We start from the raw sequence: 19,031 nt of genomic DNA on the forward strand, positions 1-19,031 counted from the left end.
AGTTTGAGACCAGCCTGGCCAAAATGGTGAAACCCCATCTCTACCAAAAATACAAAAATTAGCCGGGTGTGGTGGCAAGTGCCTGTAGTCCCAGCTACTCAGGAGGCTGAGACAGGAGAATCGCTTGAACTCAGGAGGCAGAGAGTGCAGTGAGCCAAGATCGTGCCACTGCACCCAACCTGGACAGCACAGCGAGACTCTGCCTCAAAAAACAAAACAAAACAAAACAAAAACAAAAACAACAATGAAAACTAGGGTGAGCACTGTGGGTCATGCCTATAATCCCAGCACACTGGGAGGCCGGGGTGGGCGGATGACCTGAGGCCAGGAGTTTGAGACCAGCCTGGCCGACATGGCGAAAAACCATCTCTATTAAAAATACAAAAATTAGCCAGGTATGGCAGCGGGCGCCTGCAATTCCAACTACTTGGGAAGCCGAGGCACGAGACTTGTTTGAACCTGGGAGGCAGAGGTTGCAGTGAGCCGAGATAGCACCACTGCACTCCAGCCTGGGCAACAGAGCGAGACTCTGTCTCAAAAAAAGACTTTTAATATTTCAAACTTTAAGCATGATCATAATTGTATAATGTTAAGATGACCAGAGTATTTGAAACAGTTACAAATTGGTCTTTTTTGTTGTTGGTGGTGGTGTTCTTTAATCTTGGACTCCTAACTTGAGCAAGAAAATGTAAATACAGAAAGTTGCAAAACCAATGTTCCTTAAAAAGGAACCATGTGAGTAGTTTAACATTACAGTTTCTAAAAGTCACACGTGGTATACATTCTAACAAGTTTTACCTTCTTTTATTTAAACTACGTTGAAATTGACATATAACTTTCCTAATAATCACTTCATAGGCTGGTAATCCTATGTTCTGGATTTTCCAGGTCACTTCAGATTCAAATTTTTTTTCTAATGTCAAATGGTGTGTCTAGATTTTGGTTTGGAAAACAGGGTCACTAAATTTGTAGACTAACTTGAAACAGTATTGACCTTTGGCAATACGTATCAATTCTATTTCTTGGCCATGATTAAGTAAAATAAAACCAAAGTTCACTATATGAATTTACCTAACTTAAAATTTTGTTTTTACCTATTCATTTTAAAATAATTTAAGAACGCTGTAGTAATTTACAATGTAAAAAGCATTCCTAATATGGTGTTTTATAGACACAAACACATACATAGCTAGCACACTTATAGAGAGCTACTCACCCTTGCCATACAGAAAATGCAAAACAACACACTTAAGAGATATTGTAATTATATACTACGTGGTCAAAACTAAAGAAGATAAAAATATGCTTGTGCTAATGAAAAAGGATTTGGTGGTCTTTCCAATTTTTAATTTAAATTCCACAGACTGAAACCCATATATTTTTTTCTCTTTCTTGTTTTATTGTCTGGAGGCAAGTGTCACGGAACTCATATTCTTGATGAAGAGAAACTGAGAGGACACACTGGCATTTGCTATGCATGTGACGATAATTATCTGAGTGAACTAAGATTGACTCATTTTCCTATGCCAAAACTGCTCTTTTGCAAATAAAATTACTATCCTTTATAACATTACTTCGTTTGCTTATTGCTCTGCTCTTTATTCTTTCGTGTTTCAGGTAACCAATAAGAGAAAAAGTTTAAAAGTCCACTACGTCCAGAATGGCACTCAATAACTGAAAATTGAGGTAATTTTTCCGAAGTTCTTGTTGGAAGTACATCTACCAGTAGTGTGATCAGGCTCTCCCTCCCACATTTCCCTGCTAGTTAGGACAGGAGAAGCCCGGGGGTGCTGCTGCAACAGCGGTGGGAGTGGGAGATAGGATATTACCCGCTTGACACTTCTGCACTTCTGCTACGAATGATTCACTCCGGTTTGGCACATTTGTTGCAAGGAAATCTCCTCCCGCCGCTTCCTTGTTCGAGCTCCTCTCGGGCTGTCTCCTGTGCTTTGGCCTTTAAGGAGAAGCGAGAGCAGGTGGGCACACAGGAGCTCGCCGAGTCCTCCTCCCCCTGCTCCTTCCCTAATTTAGCAGTACTTCCGGCCGCGTGACATCATCCCCCGCACCCCGGTGACGTGAGCAGCGGGTGACGTGTGTGCGGAGAGGAGCGCGCTGACGTTGCTATTTAAAGGTCCTCCTGCGGGGAGGATGGAGACACAGCGCGAGCACCTGGTGTGGGGCGCGGAGGAGGCTGTGGCGGCCGGGAGCGGGGCCAAGAGCCAGCGGAGGAGCAGAGCGCACGGCCCGCCAGCCGCCGGCCTCTAGGGGAGGGGGTAAAACAAGGACGGACGGACTGAGGGCCTGCCGCCGGCCCAGCTCCCCACGAGGGCCGCTCGGCCCCGCACCACCATCCTCTCCGCCGCCTCGCGGCTGCTGCTTGCTCCCGCTGCCCACTGCCCGCAGGGCCCGTCGGGCTCCCGGGACCCGTCCGCGCACCAGCCCCCAGCCGCGGCTCCGCGGCGGCCACTGCCTCCCGCCCTCTCCAGCGAGCAGGGGGAGGTACCGCCCTCGCCCCCCCGTTCTCTCCGCCCCCTTCCCGCCCCCCGCAGCCCACTGCCTCCGCGCTCGCCTCACGCCGGCGGCGCTGACTGGGAAAGCAGCACCCTCCGCTCTGCCAGCCGGCCGGTGCAGGCGGAGGCAGCGGTGGGCTTCAGGCCGCCGGGGCCGGCGCTGCTCTGCCCGGCGGGAGCCGGAGGCCGGCGGAGGCGGGCGCTGATGGAAGTGTGAAGAGGCGGCGGCGGGGCCCGGGGAATGTGAGGCGGCGCGTGGCGGCGGCGCGGAGCGTGAGAGACGAGGAGCAGGGGTGGGGGCGCTGGAGCGGCGGCTGCGCTTCGGCTTCGAGCCCAGCTCTCCTGGCCCCGACGCGGTCTTAGCCTCCCGCCTTGGCTCGGGCAGGCGCCCGTCGACCCTTCGGCCCCTTTCGCCCGCCCTGGAGCTGGGGGCAGGGCGCCAGTGGAAGCGTGGGGCTTGGCTCTGTGATTCATTCATTCTCCGCCGACGGGAGCCTCAGATCCGCTGTGCTCTGAAGAGAGGAGGGAAGAGGGGGCAGCCGCGAATGAAGGGCCGGGCGCGAGCCGGGCTCCATTGTGCTCGGCGGCGGGGGGCGGGAAGGGGCTGAGGGAGGTGGGATCGGGCCCCCTTCTCCAGCTCCCCGGCGTGCGCTGCGCCCCCAGCCTGCTGCCAGCCTGGAAATGGCTCCGTTTATTCTCCTCGGGAGAATGAATCGATTCTGCCCAGCCTTCTCTTCCTCCTCCCCACCTCTTCTCTGCTCCGAGTCTTAGGAGAAGAAACATTAAAAAAGACAGATTCCAATGTGGAGTGCCGTGCAGGTTGGGAGCTGCCGGATTTGCACTTCGAGGAGATTTTTCTATGTAGTTTTTTTCCTAATGTGAGCGCAGGGAAGCCGTGGCATTACTGCTTTTGGGATTTTTATTCACGTGCACGTCGCGTTTGGTTGCTCGCTCCACCCCCGGGGACCTGGTGTGGTGGAGAAATTTGAACCCGCAGCCTTAGCTCTGAAAAGGCCGAGTTACCTGGCTCTCCCTGAGTGTCGAGGAGGACATGAGTGAAATGACCAGCGAACTCATTTTTTATAGGACTCGGTGAAGCCGGATTCTGCATTTTCCTACTTGTAGACTCGTTTTGTGGAATAGAATTGATCGCTGTCTCCTCCGCAAAGCGTTTTAACTCGAATAAGCAAATGCCGCCTCTGTTTGAACGTTTTGGTATTTACAAGAAAGAAATCATTTTACCTAAGAGAACTAATTGAATTGGCAGCATCCTTGAAATACCTCCGGACAAGGATCTAGGGGTGGGGGTGGAAAATCAACTGCGAAATAGCAGACGGAGAAATTCCTTTGGAAGTTATTCCGTAGCATAAGAGCTGAAACTTCAGAGCAAGTTTTCATTGGGCAAAATGGGGTAAGGATTTTTGTGCTTAACACAGCTTCGAATCTGTTTATGTATGTGTATTATTGAGCGGTGGTGGTGATTGCGTTTTGTGTTTTCAAACAAACTTGCCACCTTGCTAAGCTGGTCATACTTTAAAGAAATAGGCATGCTAACCTTTTAGGTTATTTTTGCGTTTTTGTAGAGCGGTACCAGAGGTCGTAAACACATACATCGTTTGTAACTTGAATATGGATTTGTGAGTAATATTTACAAAGACAACGCATTCTACACTTTACTGGTCAGACTGCTGCATCAGTTTGTCATCAAAATCACATTGTCTTAGCTTTTGCTGATGGTTATCTTTCAAAGAGAAGTACTACACTCTCTCAGTACTTTTAGATAATCAGTTGCACAAAGGAACGATTGTAATGAGTGGTTAGACAACAGTCCTTGAAAGTGATCCAGAGTAAATTGTTGCCCTCACGGTGCCCTCTCTTTTGCCCTTGAATATCCAAAGCTAAAATGTATAGAATTGATTTACTGGGACGTTAAAACGAAAATCTGAAATTCAGTCTTACTGATGCGGTCACCACGGTGCGGGTGCATTCCGTACGAAAAGGCTTTTTGTTTAAGGAACTTGTTCACTCCTTTTGTTTTTCGCTTTTAAGCTCAGCCCTTCAGTTTGTGTTAACAATATCAGATCTACACCTTCCTTCGGACCCAGAACCAACCGAGAGTGCATTTTCCAGTCTTTTATTAACTCTTCACACTGTGGGTTGATGAAATGCTAGTGACACTTCCTAATTTAAGCTGGAAACCCATAATATATTAATGGAGTAATCTGATTTCATTGACAGATTGTCATTGGTTTTTGGCGGAAGAACTTCCAGAATTTTCTCTGTGTGTGTGTGTGTGTGTGTCGTTGAACAAACACATCTAAAGTGTAGTTGAGGGACAGGTTTTGAAAGAATGGACTCTGAAATTCATTGTGATGGTTTAGGGGTGTACACACGCTTGAAACTTTCTGAGGAAAGTTCCTGAATAGTACCTTCTTTTTGGAGTTAGAATTTGAAGTTTAATATGCATAGCTTTGAAAATTTAGAACGTGTTGTAGGAGACTTTCCTCAGAAATTAATGACAAAGTGATAATTGTTTTAAAAACTTGAATGACAAGTGATGAGAGTATATATAACTTGCATGATTTGGGGGTACTGCTAAGAGTAATTAAAATGCCTCATTCTATTTCTAGCGCTGCTATTAGTAGCTTAGTGATCTGAGGCAAATTGCTTAACCTCTGTGGACTCTATTTCTTATCTGTAAAATGAAGGAATTAGAGATGACTTAAAGATTTCTTCAAACTGTAAAAAATGAATTATTTTCTTTTTATTCTCCTCATTTTAATGATCACTAGTTGGTTTCTGGAAGTCGATCTTTCTGATGGAGACCTTTTTCTCTCTAAGCAGTTTAAGCACTTAACGCTGAAAAATAATGGCATTTGAAAAATGTTCTGGATGAATTGCACCAATTTTACATGAGAAAAATACTGAAAAATACTACTGTTCAAAACCTTAGAAATATGGCTTCCCTTGAGCATCTGCAGCTCTGTTTAAAACATGTTGGAGGAAAAAAAAAATCAAGCAGCAGTTTTTCATGTTGATGGCTGCATTTTGTCTAGACTGTGGAGTAGTAACATCATGGAAGAAAATCAGTTTTCCACAACCTTTAAGCTGCATGAATGCCTGTCATTTTACCAAGGGAAGCTTAGGCTGAATTTTTTTTTCCTGCCTCAGGTTCATTTGTACAAATAGCACAGGAGGACCCCAGCCCCATGCAGGTGGCAGCCTGGTTGGGGGTTGCACCAGTCCTGTCCTCACGTTGGCAGACAGATATCTAATCTGAAGCCTTTGTAGGGGCCTGGGCACCTTTGGGAGCCTTAGCTGGAACTGAAGCTGGAGCTGCAGCCTGGGCCTTGGTTTTATCCTTGTCCTTGGCCTTTGGCCAGGACAGCCTGAGCCCCTTGGCAGTGCGGGCATGAGCATGCTTCCCAGGCTTGGGGTGGGCAATGTAGTCAAGTTGATTGAGCTTGCGGATGACACCCTTTGGGATCTTGGGCTTAACCTCCTTGGGCTTTATGAGGGCCTTGATAACCTTGGCACATGTACTCATGGCCTTGGCACTGTTAGCCTGCATCTTTTTTAGGCCCTTCTTGTTGTGTTTCTTGGCAAATCGCATGTTCCTCAGGAACTTGGGGTCCACCCCCTTAAGAGATTCGTATCTTTGTGATTGGGATTTCTTGATACCATTTCTGTGCCATTTTCGGGACTGGTTGTGTGTGGTGTGGTTGTTGGTCTTGGTTATGTTTGCACCTTAAGCTACGGCTCCTGAAGTGCCTAGAACCGGAAGAGACAGGATGAATTTAATACTGAAGGGGCTACTGTTTAAAATGGGAAAGTAAGCCCCACACATAACATGTATTTAGACACTTAGCATAATTAATTTGTTTATAAATGAATGTATCTGTCCTTTAGTCAATAAAGTCCTATATATGGACTGAGGAGAAAAAGGAGCGAGCATTTTGTGGTGCTATTTTTTGGAAAGCCTGTGTTTGGGGCTATTACCCTTTCTCATTGATAGTGCCTTGTTTTATCTGAGTTGAGAGAGGAAGGGTAGGTGGAAGTAGAAGAGCGTACAGCAAAGCAAAGGCATTTGCTGATGTTTCTACACTTTATGCGTATTTATGCCTAATAAATGTTTGTGGAATTCGCATAGCTGCCTGGGCCTATTTCAAACAAAAGGAAACAGGGCTTTAAATGGCCTTTAAAGCTTTACCTTAGCAATCATTAATTACCTTGCTGTAATAGATACCTAACATTTAATACTCTGGGTAAAGTGTTTCATATATTACAACTTTTTTTTTTAAACTAATGTTAGGTTATGATAAGGATTTATCTTTGTCTTAATTGTAGATAATTATTGCAAGTCTAGGGGCAGTCTAAGCAAAGGAATTATTTTTAATAAAATCAGTGATTGGGCAGAAAAAAATTATGGCTCCCCTAATAGTAGTTTATGAACTTTGTGGAAATGGAAAAGAACAGCTGAAACTTGACAGTTGGCAAAGTCTGTCAAAGTATCTTGGATGTTGCATGAACTGTTAATTGCAGTGAAGGCAACTAAAGTATGGGTTTGTAAAATAGGTGTATCAGATCCCCTAAAAATTAAGGCATTCACATATATAAAATGAAGTCTCTGAAAAGTTTTGAAACCTCTGTGAGAAGCCCCTGTTAGGTATGACCCCCACCCCCCACCTCCAAATAGTATCTCATAATGACAGCAGTGAATCAGTAGCTATTTCAGAACTATTAGAGTAGGCAACAGAAATCAAGGAACCTCAACCAGTTATTTCACGACACCCTTTGTTTTTACTTAGCTCATATTGGTAACCTTGTGCCATCAGCAATGGTAAAGAATTCTTTCCCTCCCTTCTCTTATTAAGAGCTGCTTATAAATAAAATAGGGCTCTCCCTGCTAATGAAATCTGTTAATGCTATTTCTGATTTACCTCACCTGCCTGTGGGAACTTCTGGAGTCCTTCCTCGGCCTCTTTCCCCAGGTAACTTCTGGAAGCGTGGAAATGAGTGCTGCTACATTGCAGCCCAAACTGAGTCTCTTTGCTGAAAGACAGGAAGCTGACACCTCCTTCTGCCTCAAACTGCAGGGTTCTGCTCTCTAGGGGTTGTAGCAAAAATGTGAAAATCTTGATTCCAGCACTATGAAGGGGTTTTATTGCAAAGATAACCACCCTATCATTTCTGACAACAGACAAGTTAGATGCAAGTCCTTAATTCTTCATTTGTTCATTTTACCAACTTCGAACCTATGTTATAGTGCACGTACTTAGCTCAGTGCTGCCGATAGGAAGGCAAGTACAATGTACTCCTTCCCTTAGTGAGTTTATACTTTAGAAGTTGGGAAGACAGTCAAGCCTAAAATTAAAATGTGCAATGAAATTTTGTAGGAGCTATAATATAGGGCATTGTGGAGACACAAAGTGGGTATTGGGGCATTAGCTGCTGAGGGAAGGATAAAAAGGCTTTGTAGAGGAGGTGATAGGTGTTAAATACTGAAAGATGAGTACAAGTGAGCCTCTTAGAAAAATTAGAGGGCATTCAAGGCAGAGGGAACAGTGATTGACACCACTAAAACGAGGAACTGCAAATGAGTTTGGCATGACAAGCTTGTTTGCTTGAGCCAGCTCCCTTTGGTGTAGCAAGAGATAGGTCTAGAGCCTTATTACGCAGGGGCTGGGTTGGAGAGCCATGTAGATCAAATGAAAGATTGGATTATCCTGTAGTCTAGTGTGTTTAGAGGTTTTTTGGCTATGACCCTTTGGAAAGATAAGCATCTTTACATTGCAACCCAATATGCTTGTATATAAATGATAAAATGTCACTACATAATACCCTTGCTTTTTGTGGTGCACTCTGGTAGTTTCTATTGTGTTCCATTCTATTTTATTTTTAAGATAGACTGATGATGGTGACCCACTCAATTTATTTAATGACGCTGTGGTAGCAACTGGTAATTTGAAAAGCACTTCTCTTCTGTGTGAAGATTACTAAAGAGTTTTAAGCAGAGTAAGAACATGATCAGGGAAGCAGAATAAGAGAGCAGTTTTAAAAATCATTTAAAATTCAGTTTTGTGTCTTGCATCGTGTGGAAACACCAAGCCAGAACAATGAACTATGGCTGGGTAGAGGAAGTGGATAGTTGGGCAGGCCCTGGAAAGTTCCGAAGTAGGGAGGGGAGAGATGGTGACTGAGAGATGTGTAGTTGACTGAATGCAGCTTCTTCAGAATTAGGACATTTCATGTGCAGAGGTAATAATGTAGCAAAGAGCATGGTATGTTCTTAGCAGAGTCACTAACTGTGGGTCCTAAAATAGTGAATTTGGGAGTTAAGGGGTTGACAGAAGAAACTGTCTTTATCCATAGTTTATAGTTTTGAGTGATGAAACATCTCAGAAGAAAAGGTGGTTATATCCCAGAAGGTCTGACCTCTCTACTGCCATGTGATTTTTTTTTTTTTTTTTCAGTCTTTAGTGTTTAGTTGAAGTATTTGTTTTTAGTTACTGGATTGTTATTTTGGATTAATATGACTAACTGGACAGAAGAATAGGGAAAATGAGTGGTGAGTGCTTAATGTTTTCTGATATAATTTTTTTCTGATGTAGTTTTTAAATGACTATAAAACATTTTATGTAGATTTATATCTCAGGACATATCTAGTGGAATGAAATGTGCAGCTTTTTTGTGTTGCATATTTGTAATGCCTTATGACCTGTGGCTAATATTTCTGTTTGTTTTTGAAAAGTTGAGTGCTTTTGAGGCATTGCAAAGTTTCAGGTCTGTTAAATATTTTCATTTCAAAAGAATCTACATGTGATAAGGAATATTTATGTAGATTTTAGCCCATCTACAAGAATTCAGATAAAATTTTCACATCTGTCTTATTGAATGAGTATTGCAAGAGTAGGTAAAACTTTTTTGTTTTGTTTTGTTTTGTTGGAGACAGAGTCTCGTTCTGTCGCCAGGCTGGAGTGCAGTGGCGTGATTTGGGCTCACTGCAACCTCTGCCTCCTGGGTTCCAGCATTTCTCCTGCCTCAGCCTCCCAAGTAGTTGAGACTACTGGTGTGCGCCACCACTCCCGGCTAATTTTTCCTTTTTTTAGTAGAGATGGGGTTTCACCATATTGACCAGGGTAGTCTCAAACTCCTGACCTCGTGATCTGCCTGCCTCAGCCTCCCAAAGTGCTGGGATTACAGGTGTGAGCCACCGCACCCAGCCAAGAGTAGGTAAAACTTTTTAAAAACTAATAATTCAATGGTCTTCAGTATGTGAATAAAATCATGTATATATATATTTAATTATTTATTTATTTGAGACAGTGCTGTGGCCCATGCTGGAGTGCAGTGGTGCCATCATGGCTCACTGCAGCCTTGACCTCTCAGGCTCAAGCAGTCCTCCTACTTTAGCCTCCCGAGTGGCTGGGTCTATAGGCTCACACCACCATGGCAGGCTAATTTTTGTACTTTTTGTAGACATGGGGTTTCATCAGGTTGCCCAGGCTGGTCTTGAACTCCTGGACTCAAGTGATACATCTGCCTTGCTGTGAGCCATCACGCCTGGCCAAAATCATGTATTTTAATCTTACTTTTTATAGCACACCTCTCCGTAGTCTATAAAATTAGGACATCCATGATGACTCTCTGTTAAAAGAGTCAACTTTATTGATGAACTTATGTTCTTAATTTTAACATTTCATACCTTTTGATACCCCTTTTCCCATCTGTCCTGAGTGTAACACATTGGTCATTTCTGTGCTTCTTCATGAAATGTCTGAGAAAGAAAAAAAAGATGAGAATCAATGCAGCTTGTTTTAAGCAGTATTTTTGAGGGAAATTATTGACACAAATAATCTTTTTTGTTTTGCCTTTTTCTTCTACTTGCATTTTTAAAAATCTTGTTTTTAAAAGTTTTTAAAAATTATTCAGTTCTCTGGTAAGTACAATTTAGAATTAATTTAATTTTTTTTGTCTGCTAAACACTTCGGATAATATAATTAATTTTATAGGGTCATCTTTTTAACTCTTCTTTCAGTGAGGTTTTTGTCCGCCCAATAATGGATTGTGAAGCCAGTATGGATCTTGTGTAGCTAAAATAATTTTATATATAGAACTAACATTTGACTTAGTTAAGAACTGAATTTTATTTACCCTTATTTATGTTTTTTTCTGTCAAGGTAGACTACTAAAGGAAGGCAAAAAGTCATTGTTTTCTGTCTTGTATCAGAAAATAAAATTGTTTATAAAACCCCCCCAAACCAGTAATCTAATCAATGTTTTATCTTCATAGTACACTTACCTTTGCATTTTCTCTACCTTTTAAAAAAATCACCTTTATTTCTTAACACCTAGTATTAATATTAGCTTAAAAAATTAGCTCGGCTTTACGAACATCTTATTTTAATGTTCTTCCATAAACCAAGAAGAGTTTCAATGTTATCTTTTGAGAAGTGTTGGAACCAAGTCCTGCAGGCACAAAAGTTGTAAGAATTGAGGGCTTTTTGTAAAATTACCAAGCAAGAGTTGCGTAGAAATTAAACACAAACAAAAAACTGTGCTTAGGGAACACAGATACTAAAGCAATTTCATTACTTTATAAGGTCATTGAAAGTCATGTTTATTGTCATGTCTGTTGGCATGTCTGGATCCATGTGGTCACATGCCTTAGAGTCCAGAGGCCTGTAGAGGCGAATGTCCTTGATTTCCACCCCCCTCCATAGAATAGTTTGTTCCTAATTTGTCATTGTCTAGTTGGGGAGTCTTTTTTGAGACAGAGTCTTGCTGTGTCACCCAAGATGATGTGAAGTGGCACAATCTCAGCTCACTGCAACCTCCATCTCCCAGGCTCAGGTACTCCTCCTGCCTCAGCCTCCCTAGTAGTTGGGACTACAGGTGTGCCACCACACCTGGCTAATTTTTGTATTTTTGGTAGAGGTGGGATTTCACCATGTTGGTCCTGACCTCAAGTGATCGACCCACCTCGGCCTTTCAAGGTGCTGGGATTATGGGCATGAGCTACTGCACCCAGCCTAATTGGGGAATCTCAATAGAAGTCTACTGAGAGATATAACTCTGATACATATCTCTTTGGGTATTATACATTGTGCTTCCTAACCCACAAGTTCGTAGTGCAGTACACATGTGCAATATTAGTTGAAAGGATTTGTGGGAATTAGCGCTCATATACAGAAAATCCTGATTTCTAGCAATTGGGCCAATAGTTGGATATACCAATTATTTTTCTGAAAGTTTTTCTAGGTAAATTTTTGAATTACCTTTATATTTACATATATCTCAATCTTAAGTCGTTACTGTCTTTCTTCTGTTTTATTTAGGTATTTATAAGGGTTGTTCTGAACAAGACTTTCTTTGTGTGAGTGGGAATTTTCTGCCCAGTTACTTTCCAGTTTCCCTCATTAGACTCTTAATAATGATCTTTAGGACATGACTATCAAAGACCTCAAAATACTCATATTAGAAATTTCTGTCAGTCAGTTTTCCTGGAAGATAAGTCTGTACATTCCTAAATGTATATGGGACAATTATTTTGAACCTATTATAATATTTAAGTTACTTAACCTATCCCTTTACCTTTCTGTGCTTTTTTTTTTTCTTCTACTTACTCCTTTGTAAAAACAGAGCTGTTTTCTTTCTTACTCCGTTATGAATCACTGTCTCATGGCTTTTAACATTAAAATTTGTGTGCTTTGCTTAATCACTTTGCCAGCTCCCAAGATGTTTACAGATTGAGGATTCCTCCTACTCTTGTTTACTCAGTATTGCCAGGGATCTGTATACATTAAGCTCAATGGGACTACTCCCAAGTCACTCTTAAACTCATCTTTCTTGAGATTCTGTTGATAAAAAAAAAAAAAAAAATTCTAGATCTTGCAGGCTGCTGTTTTCCTTACCCAGCTGATAATCTGTAAGATTTTAGTTGTGTATTTCATTGTTGCTTTCATTTAGTATTTTACTATTGTTAAATTGATATTTATTGCTATGCCTATGTTAGTATAGTGGAAATAGACATTAATGATGACATTGCTGTTTAATTGTATTTTGCAACATTTTAGTACAGATGCCCTTGAACAACACATGTTTGAACTGTGTGGGTTCACTTATATGCAGAGTTTCTTCCACCTCTTGTTACTCCGAGACAGTAAGACTAACCCTTCCTCTTCCTCAGCCTACTCAATGTGAAGATGAGGAAGATAAGAATATTTATGATGATCCACTTCCACTTAATAGATAGTAAATACATTTTCTCTTATGATTTTCTTTTTTCTTTTTTTTGGAGGCAGAGTTTTGCTCTATCCTGCCTGGCTAATTTTTGTATTTTTAGTAGAGATGGGGTTTCACTGTGTTGGCCAGGCTGGTCTTGAACTCCTGACCTCGGGTGAACTGCCTGCCTCTACCTCCCAAAATGCTGGGATTACAGGCGTGAGCCACTGCACCCGACCTCTTTTTTTTTTTTTCTTTGCGACAGAGTCTCACTCTGTCACCCAGGCTGGAGTGCAGTGGCGCGGTCTTGGCTCACTGCAACTTCTCCCTCCTGGGTTCAAGTGATTCTCTTGCCTCAGCCTCCTGAGTAGCTGGGATTACAGGCGCATGCAGCCACGCCTGGCTAATTTTTGTATTTTTAGTAGAGACGGGATTTTGCCGTGTTGGCCAGGCTGCTCTCGAACTCCTGACCTCAAGTGATCTGTCTGCCTCAGCCTCCCAAAGTGTAGGGATTACAGGCGTGAGCCACCATGCCTGGCCTGATTTTTTTAATAACATGTTTTTTTCTCTAGCTTACTTAATTGTATGCGTACAGTATATAATACATACACAAAATATGTTAATTGACTATGTTATCAATAAGGTTTCCAGTCAACAATAGGTTATGAGTAAAATTTTTGAGGAGTCAAAAGTTACATGCAGATTTTTTACTGAGCATGGGTCAGTGTCCTTAACTCACAAATTGTTCAAGGGTTAACTGTATATTCTTAGTAATCAGTGTAAAATCTAGGATGTTACATTATAGGCTCTTCATGTGGTAGAAGCTATCCCAAAGAATGTTTTCAAAGATGGTACAGTGGTCAGTTAGAAATCAGGATACGAAATTGTATGTTCTGAATGACTTCAAGTATATAAAATTCTGTGTATGCATAAAAATGTTTGAAAGAGACTAATGAAAGTGCTACCATGTTTATTTCTGGGAGATAAGATTGTAAAATTTTGTTTTTTAGTCTTTCTGAATCTTGTAGTTTCTCTATAATGAACATATTAAGTTTTAGAACTTCTCTTGGGTTTTAAGGGTAAGGGTATTAAAAAGAGAACTTCTCTTGGGTTTTAAGGGTGAGGGTTTAAAAAAAAATGTTGATTACAGTAAAATGTTATCAGGACTGGCAGGGCGCGGTGGCTCACGTCTGTAATCCCAGCACTTTGGGAGGCCAAGTCAGGCGGATCACCAGGTCAAGAGATCGAGACCATCCTGGTCAACATAGTGAAACTCTGTCTCTACTAAAAATACAAAAATTAGCTGGGCTTGGTGGTGCACACTTGTAATCCCAGCTACTTGGGAGGCTGAGGCAGGAGAATTGCTTGAACCCAGGAGGCACAGGTTGCAGTGAACCAAGATTGCGCCACTGCACTCCAGCCTGGTGACAGAGCCAGACTCTGTCTCAAAAAAAAAAAGTTATCAGGACCAGTTACTGTTCTTACATCTGGATACTTACAGATATTTGTATCAATTTTAGCTTTATCTCAAATTTTATCTCATTCTTTTCAAGATTGGCTAAAGAAGCAGTTACTCTAGTGCCAGCAAAACTTGTTTAAGTGTAAGGAGTATTTCTCTTGTCAGTTATTAGAGTATTAGCACTAAACTGTACTTTTTGTGGAGAAGGAGATGCAGCCCAAAGGGAAACTGTGACTATGGGAGGTTATGCAGCTTTGACATGGCAGATCATGTGCTGGATCCCCCAGCTCCTTGGGGCTCTTGCCATTAGAACAGGTGCTCCTCAATGAATGCTTACATAGATACAGATTCATTTGGAGAAGGGTTTCTAAGTCCTTATAGTGGTTTACAAAGACTTAATTTTACTGCAAACTTAGTTTCTTATAGATGAGTTCATTAAATGTATGTTGTTTTCCTTCTAGATGGTACTGAAAAAAGCTGCATTTTAATTTTAGTGTAAGTAAGTCTCCCACAATACATTATACAATTGTCCCTTGAACATGGTGGGGGTTAGAGGTACTACTTGCCCTACCAACTCACATTTAACTTTTGACTCTCCCAAAGCTTAATTAGTAATAGCCTACAGTTGACTGGAAAGCCTTATCAATAACATAAACAGTTGATTAACACATATTTTGTATGTTATATGTTTTATATGCTGTATTTGTACAATAAAGTAAGCTAAAGAAAAGAAAGTGTTATTAAAATCATAAGGAGCCAGGCGCAGTGGCTCACGCCTGTAATCCCAGCACTTTGGGAGGCCCAGGCAGGCAGATGGCTTGAGCTTACAAGTTTGAAACCAGCCTGGGCAACATGGTGAAAACCAGTCTTTACAGAAATACAAACATTAGCCAGTTATGGTGGTACACACCTGTAGTCCCAGCTACGGGGGAGGCCGAGGTAGGAGGATGGCTTGAGCCTGGGAGGCGGAGATTGCAGTGAGCTGAGATCCTGCCACCTCACTCCAGCCTAGGTAATAGAGTCAGACCTTGTCTCTCTCTCTCTCTCTCTCACACACACACACACACACACACACACACACACGGCTGGGTGCAGTGGCTCACGCCTATAATCCCAGCAGTTTGGGAGACTGAGGCAGGTGGATCACTTGAGGCCAGGAGCTTGAGACCAGCCCGGCCAACATGGCAAAACCCCATCTCTACTAAAAATACAAAAATCAGCCGAGTGTAGTAGCGCACGCCTGTAGTCCCAGCTACTCAGGAGGCTGAGGCTGAATTGCTTGATCCTGGGAGACAGAGGTTGCAGTGAGCTGAGATCATGCCATTGCACTCCAGCCTAGGTGACAGAGAGAAATTCTGTCTCAAAAGAAAAGGAAGAGAAAACATATTTATTGTTTATTACATGGAAGTGAATCATCTTAAAGGTCTTCATCTTCATTGTCTTCACACTGAGTAGGCTGAGGAAGAGGAGGGATTGGTTTTGCCATCTGTGGCGGCAGAGGCATCTGCATTAAAAGCCTGTTCAGACAAATATCCTTTCTCCTCAATGATTTTCCTAATGGCATCTAGGAACTCATCTACTACCTTTTAGTGGGCAGAAGCTGCTTTTCCTGTTATCTGGACATTTTTTAAGCCAAAGCTCTTCTAATATTATCAAACCATCCTTTCCTGGCATTAAATTCTCTAGCTTTAGATCCTTTATCTTCTTTTTGCTTTAAGTTATCAAAAAACTGCTTTTTCTCGATTCATATTAAATAGCTATGGTTTTTTTTTTTTAATAGTAATCCTTCACCTACATAGAAGCTGCATTTTCAATATGAGAAAAAAGGTATTTTGCAAAAAGTGCAAGGTTTTTGTACCTGCTGGTATAGCTACAGAGATGGTTTCACAAATTTTCTTTTCTTTTTTTGCAATGGTCCTTACTCTGGGTTCATTTATCTTGAAATGGTAGGCAACCACACCGGCAGACCTCAATCTGTAGCACATATCAGGCAGTTCAGCTTTTTCTTATAATAGCATGACTTTGCTTCTTGGGAGCACTTCCAGCATCACTAGTGGCACTTCATATGGGTCTCATGGTGTTATTCAAAGTTTATAGTATTGCACTAAAAAGGATGAAAAATATGCAAGAACCGTGATTTTACTGTTGTGATACACAATTTACTGTGGCATTTTAAGCAGTCACTCAGAACACTTGAGCTCACTGCAATAGCAACAGGAGTTAGCTACAAATTATTACAGTAGAACAGTATATACTAGTTAATGTTACGTGATGATGTAATACTGGATCTTTATGTGTATTTGCATTTTTCTAGATGTGCCATGTATGGTCTGTAAGTTTTTGCCTACGTTTTGATAAATTTTAACTCTTTGTAATAGATTTGTGTATATTTTATGGTAGTAAATGAAAAAATAGACTAGAATCTACATATTTTATGCACTCATAATGCCTTTTTCTATTTTTTCAATATTTCTAAGCTATGCAGTTAATCTGTAAGTTTTTTCAAATTATAGCAAATCTCCAAAAATTTTTCTAATACATTTATTTAAAAAAATTAGTTGTAAAACATTATTGTAAGTATACTGCTGCAGTTCAAATCCATGTTTAAGGGTCAACTGTATTTTGAATACATTTAAGTACTTCTCGTAAATGATTTGTTATTACATGTTTTTGGTATAGAGTTTTCAAAGTTGATATTAACATGTAAATGCCATCAGTCGGCCTTGTTAACTGCCTTTGTAGTTATTGGGCACATGAGCCTCTGGAATACTTACGCATCTATTTACATAATACATAGGCATCTATTTACATATTTACATAGGCAGGCTCTAGTTTTCTAAAGAATTCAGACCGGAAAAAGAAAGCTTGAGATGCTATCTTGAAACATTTTTCCTGGGGCTTAAACATGGAGACCTTGCTGGGGACGGTGGCTCACTCTTGTAATCCCAGCACTTTGGAAGGCCGAGGTGGGCATATCACAAGGTCAGTAGATCAAGACCATCCTGGCCAACATGGTGAAACCCCATCTTTACTAAAAATACAAAAATTAGCTGGGCGTGGTGGTATGCGCCTGTAGTCCCAGCTACTTGGGAGACTGAGGCAGGAGAATTGCTTGAACTTGGGAAGTAGAGATTGCAATGAGCTGAGATCGCGCCACTTTGCACACCAGCCTGGCGACAGAGCGAGACTCTGTCTCAAAAAAAAAAAAAAAAAAAAAAAAAACAAAAATAACAAAGTGGAGACCTGCAAGTAGAAGGACCAATTGTAGCATATTGTACAATTTCTGAATCATCCCAAGGTAGTTGTAAGTTGTTGATTTCCTCACTTGTAAGAGAAGATTGGACCATATTGTATCCATATTTAAAATTTTTTTTTGGAATTATTTTTCCCAGAGCTTTCAAACTCTTATGCTGTCATTGGCTGACCAGAAAAATGTATGATAGTATGAGGTAGAAGACAGTAGCGACTGGTGGGGACTGTAGGAAAGTGAAGAGAAGAGATCCTGCCTAAAAACATGGATATCCAGTGTATTCTTAAAACCCTCTGGCCAAAGAAAGATATCTGAAGCCTGATCCCTTATTCAGCAAACATTTTTTGAGTTCCTACTAGCAACTGTGATACTCTAATGTAGGTCAGATACAGGCAGTTTGGAAATGCTTTAACTCTTTTTTTTTTTTTTTTTTTTTTTTGAGACGGAGTTTCACACTTGTTGCCCAGGCTGGAGTGCAATGGCACGATCTCAGCTCACTGTAACCTCTGCCTCCCGGGTTCAAGTGATTCTCCTGCCTAAGCCTCCCGAGCAGCTGGGATTACAGGCATGCGCCACCACACCAGGCTAATTTTGTATTTTTAGTAGAGACGGGGTTTCTCCATGCTGGTCAGGCCGGTCTGGAACTCCAGGCCTCAGGTGATCCGCCCTCCTCGGCCTCTCAAAGTGCTGGGATTACAGGGGTGAGCCACTGCACCTGGCCTGGAAATGCTTTAACTCTTGACTGAAGAAGGAAGACCAGAGCATCAGCATCTAGTGTGACAGTGGCAGAAATGCTTATTAGATCAGTGGTTCTCAATTTTGAACCTGCATGAGAATCACCTCGAGGCCTTGTTAAAAAGAAACACAGATTGCTGGACTTCTTTTACCCCCAGAGTTTTTGATTCAGTGGGTCTAGGAATGGGGTCCATGCATTTGCTCTTCTAACAGATTCCCAGGGCATGCTGATGCTGCTGGTCCAGGGAACTTCTTTGAGAGTGACTGCATTTGATAAATGCAGCTTACAAATCAAATGTGAGAAACTTTTGTCCATTCAAAAGCTTCAGTGACTCCTAAAGCATGCTTGCTTGCTTGCTGCCCCTTCCTTTTGAAGTTGCAAAAACTAAGTTTGAACTAAGGGGGAAGAACTTGAGTAAGCTGTCTTTTTTTTTTTTTTTTTTTTTTTTTTTTTTTTTTTTTTTTTTTTTGAGACAGAGCCTTACAGTGCACGATCTTGGCTCACTGCAACCTCCGTCTCCCGGGTTCAAATGATTCTCCTGTCTCAGCCTCCTGAGTAGCTGGGATTACAGATGCATACCCCCATACCTGGCTAATTTTTGTTTTTTTTTTGTTTTTTTTTTTTAGTAGAGACTGGGTTTTGCTGTGTTGGCCAGGCTAGCCTCGAAATCCTGACCTCAGGTGATCCACCCACCTCAGCCTCCCAAAGTGCGGGGATTACAGGCGTGAGCCACTGCACCCAGCCCTGTCTATTTTTTAATAAGCAAAAATATCCAAGACAACTTGAAACTGGTCTCTAATCTTTTTAAACCTGATTACTTGTAACAGTTATGCCCATTTCTTGGTCAGAGTT

The 19,031-nt window shown here is 41.8% G+C and overlaps 1 protein-coding gene across 3 annotated transcripts in view; it reads left to right on the plus strand.

Moving 5' to 3' along the window:
• Positions 1-1,626: 1,626 nt before the first annotated feature.
• HOMER1 (homer scaffold protein 1) overlaps positions 1,627-19,031 on the plus strand; it is a 138,768-nt gene continuing 121,363 nt past the window's right edge. Inside the window, exon 1 of one of the 3 annotated variants that reach the window (XM_050795701.1) lies at positions 1,627-1,686. Coding sequence is in view for 1 of the 3 variants with exons in the window: in XM_050795699.1 (XP_050651656.1) it covers positions 3,917-3,921 (5 nt within the window). In the remaining 2 variants the exon portion in view is untranslated. Of the gene's footprint in view, positions 1,687-2,553; positions 3,922-19,031 lie in introns of those variants that run through there. The other 2 variants (XM_050795699.1, XR_007726826.1) reach the window with 2 other exon arrangements.

The sequence above is a fragment of the Macaca thibetana genome, chromosome 6 (assembly GCF_024542745.1).
Source record: "Macaca thibetana thibetana isolate TM-01 chromosome 6, ASM2454274v1, whole genome shotgun sequence".
In the NCBI taxonomy this organism is placed as follows: Eukaryota; Metazoa; Chordata; class Mammalia; order Primates; family Cercopithecidae; genus Macaca; species Macaca thibetana.